Genomic DNA, 7,671 nt, shown 5'->3' on the forward strand with positions numbered 1-7,671 from the left:
GGTGTATGATTAAATCAAAGGGTACAAAGCATGTAGACGAGCGCAGGCGATAATAGCTCGCGGACACGCAAGTCGCGCGGTAATTTCCCGGATTGCGTCGAATTTCCGGCACGTCTTCTCCCCTTCTCTTCTCTTTAGAAAGTTCTCTGACTCTCTCTCTCTCTCTCACTCATCCCCCAAACGACAGCTACAGAAGAGGAGAGAGAAAGTGGTGGCGGGAAGCACATGAGATCCGCAGGAGGGTCGAATTTACCATTATACCCATCTCCCCGGCTGCTCCCGTCATCCTCCTCATAAATTCCCCCCCAACAGACGTGTCCCTGCCGAGTCGACCCGCCCCCTATCCTCCTTCGGACACGACACCTTCCTCGTCGCCTTCGAATCCAAGCAAATCGTAAATATCCCAGAAAAGAAGGAAAAGAAGGAAATTTAATAATTAAAAATCGGAAACACAATCTGGAAAAAAGATGAGACCTTTGCTCTGGAAACCTCCAGAGCGTTCTTCTTCCCTCCGCCGTTGATTCGTCCACGTGGACTCTCCCATTCTATCTCTTTCCTTCTTCCGGCGTGCCTTTGCCCTCTGTTATGAAGTTCGCCGGTGATTGCTTTCTCTTCTTTCCATGGAATTTCCTTCTCTATCAACAAGGTCCTCCTTGTCTCTCTACCCTTTCTCTCTCTAACATGCATTCAATGTATAACATTGTGTATTTATATGTTGGATTTTGGGTTGTTATTAATTTGTGAAATGGGAATTGTGGGAAGCAGTGTTTGGTGAAGAATTGGGCAGAAAGCATGAATTTGATGAAGAAAGGTGACGGTGGCCGCTGCATTTTCCCCCTCACCGGTTTGCAAATTGGGTAACATTTTTCAGAATTCCACATTTGCTACTTGATTTTTTATTCTTTGATGTTTTTATTACTTAATTTGCTTAAATTCTCAAGTACCCTTTTGGTTTTGATCCTACAAACACAATATTTCTGGGCCAGAATTGGGTTTTATGGCATAAATTTAATTGCTTGAAAAAAAAAAAAAAAAAATATATATATATATATATAGATACACACACACATACACACGCATACACACATACACACGCATATATATATATATATATATTTTAAATTTTCAGCTCTAGTGTGTGTATTTGTTAAGACTGTAATTTAATATTGCTAAATGCAGAGAAAACCTTATGATTTTTCATCTTTTGAAACATAAGATGTACTGATGTTTTCGGGGTTTTTTCTTTTGATGTAAATGATGAAGTGATTTGGTTTGTGCTGTATGGTTGCAGAGACTTGCAGTCTTACCTTTCGGATCTTAGCCTTTTCCTGGCCCTCGAAAGCAAGAAATTCTATATCTTGGTGGACAATCGGCCATGGCTGGGCGACCTAGGTTCGCGGTCAGCGCACTTGTGGCAATTGATGGTTACCAAGGTCAGACTTTAGTCAATAGTCACTACACCCTCATTGATACTCAACTTATTTGTTTTTTCAATTGTATTTTAAGGAGGATCAAAGTTTATATTGGTTTGATTTTTTCAGTCAAGGTTGTCTCCTTTTGCAAACACTAAAGTACGGAAGGTGAGAACGGAAGGAAATGATGCTTGCTCTAGACCTAAGCCTGCAAAACCAAAGAAGCTTGCTAGGTGGTTCTCATTAATCAAGCATCAGAAGAAGGTGTTGTTACCTGTAAAGAAGCTGCGGAGTTCTTTACTTTTAAGCAGGGAGTTGCATAGGACCTTGTATGGTTTTATTGTATTTGAAGTTGCATGGAGCAATGTCCGAGGTATCAATTACATCAATGAGCTTCAGGTATCAATCCTTTTTCTATATCCTTGAACACTTGTTTGTACTTCTTTGTTAGTGCTCGTGTTCCATAGTTTACGTGTCCATTGCAGACTGATACATCGCTGGCTATAGAGGCTAAAGTCATGCAAAGATGGGAATTTGACAGTATTGCTCAAGCTGCAAGCTGCATATCATCGTGGTTCTCAGGAACAGTCTCTGAGCAGCTACAGTTGAAAGAACTTCTGAATTCTGCCATAGGTAGCATTCTTTGTCCTCATGATTCCTTATTTTTTTGCTCATCGACGTGTTAATCTCTTTATGACATGGGGTTTTCCTCTTTTGGCATATGAGCATAGGATTTGTATGCGTAGTAGGAATATGGGGATGCCATTAGTGGTCAATTGTTTGGTTAGTCAAAACAATTAGTGCAGTATTGAAAGCAGTAAGAGAAATTTTAGGGCTAATAATTGACATAGCTTCGTTGAATTGTTTCACTAGGTATGTCCCTTCTAAAGAAAAAAAATATTAGATCTCTGACATGCACTGAGCCTTAAGGTGCAATGTATTCATCTTTGCTTGAATCTGTATGAGTTTTGCTTGAGAATAGAATTCTGTGATACGTATTATGATTTAAACGTTAAAAAGTTCTAACACCAGTGTTAATGGAAGTCAAGATTGTGAGATGATCAGATACATTGTTTAATTACTTGGATAATCTTCTTAAAAGTACTGGGAGTACGGATCCCTTGCAGCTCACGGGGAGAAATTCCTTTTGGACATTTTTCCTTTGATGGTTTATTTGGATAGGTTTATATTTGGAGAATTTCTTTATCTGCATGAAGTGTTGTTATATTGTGCTATTAGATGCCTGCTGGAACTACTGTATCTCTTTTACTACCAATTGCAATGAGGATTCTATAATTTTAATTAAGTTTTTTACTTTTCCAGGAGAAGTTTTTTATGATGCTGAAGAGTATCCAGAGACAGAAACTATGGCCGTTGTTGATGAAAATATCTCCTACAACAATCTGACTTCTGAGGAAGATTCTCTCCACTGCTTCAATCACAATTTTAGTGATCATTCTGACACCTGTGAAAATAGGGCCGCTGTACCACATTCACCACCTCCACCTACTGGACCCTATAAGAGAAGGAAAATAACCACGTGCATTAGTGGTGGAGTTGAAGTAGATACTTATTCTGAGGAAACGCAAAGCCCTGCCAGTGACTGCGAAAATTCTGAGATGTACAAATGTTACTGTGAAGATGAAATGCAAAATTCTGAGACGTATTCCTGTTACTGTGGAGATGAAATGCAAAACTCTGAGACATATACCTGTGACTCTGAAGATGATATACCAGTGACCGCGAGGGCCTATATCAGTGACTCTGAAGATAGTGTTAAAGCTACTCTGTTCAGCAAAGATGCTATGCCTGTAACTGTCAATACCTATACTAGTGAATGTCTCGATGCTGTTGAATCTACACAGTACAGGGATGTGCTGATTTTGTTCAGGTTCAATGATCGTGACCTCCCATTTAAACTAAGAGAAATAATAATGTCTGATCTCCGGTTGCTGACTTTGCTTGAGGCTGGGCTTCCATCTTGGGTTATCTTCCTTCAGTCATACCCAGGGTTTTGCCATATCTATCGCCCGTGGATGTGCCCTTTGGCAAGGGCATTGTATGTGCTGATCTCAGTTGTCACTGTCCTAATTGGATTTTATGACCTATACAAAAATGTTCCAGTTCTGAAGGTAACTGCATCTCGTCTTTGTGGACCTCTATTTGATTGGATAGAGACCTGGTCGATGATATCAAGGATTAAGTACTTGGGAACAATGCTATTTCTACACCACTCTCAGAAAGCTGTTCAGTGCTTTCTGGCGATCAAGAGTACCACTCTCTCCTTTTTTTCAGTACTAGCTCAGCCATTGGCAGAACCTCTTGTGGAGTGTTTTGGATTCCTCCTTCCAGTATGGAACGTGCTTGTTGATGTGTTAGAGAGCCTCTTTTCAGTCATTTGGATTCTGATTGGATCTGCACGCAGTCTAGTGGGGAACCTGGTACAGGTTTTAGTGTTTCCAATATTATTTCTCCTGTCAGCTGTCTGGAGCATTGGTAGGTCGTGAAATTCTTTGGATTACCCATCTTTTGATTCAAATAATCAATGGCGTACAATTCACAAAAAAAATCTTGTATTCATGGCATGTACTCTTGTTTGCATTTTTTTGCAGGAACTTCCATTGTATATCCTATATTTAGGATTCTATGGGAAGCACTCTATGCTCCGGTTCGCATGGTCCTTGCAGTAGCCAATGTCATAGCCTTTGTTGGTGCATGTATATATGATATGCTTCGAGATACATGGCAAGTTATTAGCAGCATATTCCGGTTTGCTTCAGCTTCTCAGGCAACTGTGAAAACGGTTGAAGTTTCCATATGGCGTTCACTTTGGAATGACCTCTTTTCTCAGGTTGGAAGACAAAGTATTAATGTAGTTTCTATTTGTAACAGTGTCTGCTAGAATGGTTTTATTGATCACCATTCTCTTCTTTTTTTGGTTTCAGGTTTTCCGTGCTGTCAGGAGTATATTAAATGGTTTTGTTGCATTCTTCATAGCTTGTAACAGGCATCGCCTTAGGTACACTCTTATTTTCTTGGGAGTTTTAACGAAAAGCCCACGGTACTGTTCACTTTAACGAAAAACCACATTTTTACACTAAAAAGTTAATCCTGGTACTATTCACTTTACCATTTATTTTGTCCTTATAATTAAAACTCAAAGTTTTCAAGCCATTTTCATTAGTTTTCCTTATTTTCTTTGGCGTCTTTATCTTGTTTTTAGTGATCTGCATTTTTCTGCTCTGTGGGATGCATACACATTTGTCATGGTTGCTTAGGCCGTCTTTAGACTGTATTTGATGCCCAGGACAGAATATGCTGATGGTGAAGTTGGAGATTTCAATTCTATTGATTTGGAAAACGTTTGCTCGTTGGTAGTTTGTCTTTTTAGCACGAGGTTTTTTGCCTAAGTAGTCACCGGTAGTTCAGCATGATCAATAATATCCCGTTTCTCCCAGTCCTGCAGTGCGAATAATTGCTTTTAATTATTTGTAGACCTATGTAAGATTTTGTTACAAGTCTGCTAATGATGTTTTTATATGATTGTTACAGCATTTACAATCATATGCAGAAGTTTATCCAAAGAATCCTGGATCAAACCCGGAGATCACGGCGTGAAGTTTCAAGTCGTTATAGGCGCACCGGAGAGACTGGGAATATGGTTAGTTTTCTAATGTGGGACACTTTAGATCATGAATTTCACTTCCCTGCACAAGGTTGTAGCACAGAGATGGAATTGCTGCACCGATAATTGTCAACCGATTATTTTGGTTTTGGCTTTGCAGTTTGAAGTAACAAGGAAAATCAACATTGAATAGCGTTTCCCACAGCTGTTGGAGGATAACACTATCGAGACGGTACTCTGTTTGGGAAGTGCCTGCCGCGTTGTGTATAAAACCACCTTCGACAATGTATGAAACGCTTTCGGCCAAACAAGAGAACGTAAAAGATGTCAAGACGGCGACATGATACTAGAGAATGTAAAAGGTGCTTCTCGTGCGTGTAGCACCCATGTCTACATCATAGGAAGAGCTCGGTTTCTTTTTGGTCCTTCATTCTTTCCAATCTTTGTTTCTATTTGTGATTTGTAGAGGGGCAAACTATGGAATTCAGTGTATATAATAGCGAATGGGTGTTGCACTAACAAAGTTCCTAAAACGCTATTGTGACATCCCAAACCAGTAACATAATGTTACGTGTTTTAACTTTTAACGGCCTCACATGGCTCGTCCTTGTTCATTTGGGATGTCACGATGTACCGGGAATGAAGGTAAGTCCTCCTGGTTAACTAGAAACCATAATCTGGATCCAAACATAAAGGAAGGACTAAATACATAAATGCCAAATCCCACATACAAGAGTTACAGACGTTTTGCAGAACGAGAAACATAAACAAAGTTGATTAACAACTAAGAAATGTCTTAAACAAAACTAAACTCCTATTACTTGACAACCTACAATCCATAGAACAAGTTCCTCCGCTTCCAACAAGAGAATGGTAGCATCAAATCTGTACGGCTCCTCCAGTTTGGTGCAACATTGCATCGATCTCATCACCGTCCTCCATTTCCAACTGAAACACGAAAAATAGTCACAAACAATTAGCACATGAGCAGAAAACGCAAGTGGCTGTGCGCAAATGTGCGTCCAAGTGTTTGCAATCGCGAGTTAATCAATGTGCATCAAGCATTTGCAATCGTGAGCGTGCGTATGAGAGAGAGTGGAGAGGAGGACCTCATCAGGGGTCTGCTCTGCTCGTAGACGACGGCCATCAAACAAGAAGGCAATTGAGTTCATCTCCACAGATTGGCGATCACAATATGCATTCATAAGCTTCTTCAGTTGAGTGCTTCGCTTGATCCTAAAAAACACTTCATTCCCATCCTGCAACGAAATACAAAAGCATTACTTCCATCCTGCACCGCAACATTTCATTCACATACTTTTCATGACGACAAACTGTCTAACCACCACTCACAATCAAATTTGCAATCGCCAAGTAGGAAGAGTCAAACTCCATCACAACAACGGAATTGAATGAACAACAGTAACGGATACACTTCACCAAATCAGTAGTTTGTGCACTAAACTGTCAATCGCATAAAAGGAACAGCGCGAGAACTAAATTCATATGAAAAAGCTGGAGTTCCAAAGGCCATTAAACACAAAACACATCTCCATTTGTCATCACAAACGACTACATAAAACAATGGCAACCATATTGCAAAACTATAAGACCACAAAACCAATTGCTTGCGAGGCGAAACCGCCATGATCATAATAAAAATAAATAAAAAATTAAAAAAAACCAACAGTAGTTTAACAAGAACAAAAGGGGTAAATAAGATATCGACACAATCACAAGAACAGATGGCAGACAACAAATAAATGAACAAAACAGCAGCAAAACACAGCCTAATCAGAACATCAATCTAATGCCCTAATCCCAGCAAAAAACAGGCTGTGAAAATTGATCAACCCCACTAATTGATGCATTAATTTGCCAAAAAAATAATTAGCAATACTCAAATCATAACAAATTAAACAGATATTCTTCGAACAAAAGAAAGGGAGAACCCAAATTTTTTCTCAGAACCCAGAAATCTAAAATCCCAAGCGAATCGGAAACCCCAATCAAAATTAGAAACATAAAAATAAAAAAATAAAGTAAATTATATACAGAAGGGTAAAGTTTGATGGTGAAAAATAGAGACCTGTCCTTTGACTTTGAGGTTGATGTGGGCGGCCTGGTCGTTGGGCTTCTTGTCCTCTTCTTGCTGCGGAGTCGACATCCTCCCTTTCTTCTTCTTCTCCTTCTCCTCCTCCTCTGTAATCTGTATGAGAAGCAAAACTAGGGTTCTACTCCTTGACTTTTGTTTGTACCCGCTGTGGCGCTACCACCGACGGTTCGTTTCAGCACCCCCGGCAATGGATTTCTTATACGTGTAAAAGTTTGATTGGTTTCTGATGGGCCTCGGGAGGTTCATAAATCTCCAGTATTTGGGCTCAAATTCTCTATTCATTAATTACACTGGGCCTTTGAGATCCTCCAGGCCCGATAAGCTTTTGGGTCAAGGATAATCAATCTTGTTAACAAGTGAGTTGTTTAGGATTTTTTTTTTTTTTTTTAGTATTTTTACACTAAAAGGGAGGGAGTTTGACTAAGCCACACAATAAGTAACCTAATTTGGTATCGAATTCACCATCCATGAGAGTCGAACGTAAGACCTCTCATTTCCAAGTGAAGAGGAATACCACC

General features: G+C 39.7%; 2 protein-coding genes across 3 annotated transcripts; one reads left to right on the forward strand and one right to left on the reverse strand.

Annotated features, from left to right (window-relative positions):
- On the forward strand, positions 1 to 5,560 carry LOC137739005 (uncharacterized). 2 transcript variants are annotated; one of them, XM_068478478.2, is made up of 10 exons: positions 1 to 646; positions 766 to 857; positions 1,292 to 1,433; positions 1,542 to 1,811; positions 1,898 to 2,045; positions 2,736 to 3,908; positions 4,025 to 4,263; positions 4,358 to 4,431; positions 4,965 to 5,073; positions 5,198 to 5,560. In XM_068478478.2, exons 2-10 carry the CDS (start codon positions 793 to 795, stop codon positions 5,228 to 5,230), a joined length of 2,253 nt encoding a protein of 750 aa, XP_068334579.2. In that variant the 5' UTR covers positions 1 to 646; positions 766 to 792; the 3' UTR covers positions 5,231 to 5,560. The 2 variants fall into 2 exon arrangements, with proteins under 2 accessions (XP_068334579.2, XP_068334580.2); XM_068478479.2 differs by having other exon boundaries at positions 168 to 598.
- Positions 5,561 to 5,727: 167 nt separating this feature from the next.
- Positions 5,728 to 7,326, reverse strand: LOC137739006 (small ubiquitin-related modifier 1). Its single transcript, XM_068478480.2, has 3 exons — positions 7,127 to 7,326; positions 6,147 to 6,296; positions 5,728 to 5,985 (listed from the first exon to the last, which is right to left on the reverse strand). The coding sequence occupies exons 1-3, from the start codon at positions 7,202 to 7,204 to the stop codon at positions 5,917 to 5,919; spliced, it is 297 nt and encodes a 98-aa protein (XP_068334581.1). The 5' UTR covers positions 7,205 to 7,326; the 3' UTR covers positions 5,728 to 5,916.
- Positions 7,327 to 7,671: the final 345 nt, after the last annotated feature.

Source organism: Pyrus communis, chromosome 9, assembly GCF_041283825.1.
Source record: "Pyrus communis isolate YQ-2024b chromosome 9, ASM4128382v1, whole genome shotgun sequence".
In the NCBI taxonomy this organism is placed as follows: domain Eukaryota; kingdom Viridiplantae; phylum Streptophyta; class Magnoliopsida; order Rosales; family Rosaceae; genus Pyrus; species Pyrus communis.

Bases quoted from the DNA above. Each gene is read 5' to 3' on its own strand.
- LOC137739005 (XM_068478478.2), top strand. From the start codon at position 793: ATGAATTTGATGAAGAAAGGTGACGGTGGCCGCTGCATTTTCCCCCTC. The intron at 2,046-2,735 runs GTAGCATTCTTT...TTACTTTTCCAG, and splicing joins ACTTCTGAATTCTGCCATAG to GAGAAGTTTTTTATGATGCT. The intron at 3,909-4,024 runs GTAGGTCGTGAA...ATTTTTTTGCAG, and splicing joins GTCAGCTGTCTGGAGCATTG to GAACTTCCATTGTATATCCT.
- LOC137739006 (XM_068478480.2), bottom strand. From the start codon at position 7,204: ATGTCGACTCCGCAGCAAGAAGAGGACAAGAAGCCCAACGACCAGGCC. The intron at 6,297-7,126 runs GTCTCTATTTTT...ATTTCGTTGCAG, and splicing joins ACCTCAAAGTCAAAGGACAG to GATGGGAATGAAGTGTTTTT. The intron at 5,986-6,146 runs GTCCTCCTCTCC...TTCGTGTTTCAG, and splicing joins CAGAGCAGACCCCTGATGAG to TTGGAAATGGAGGACGGTGA.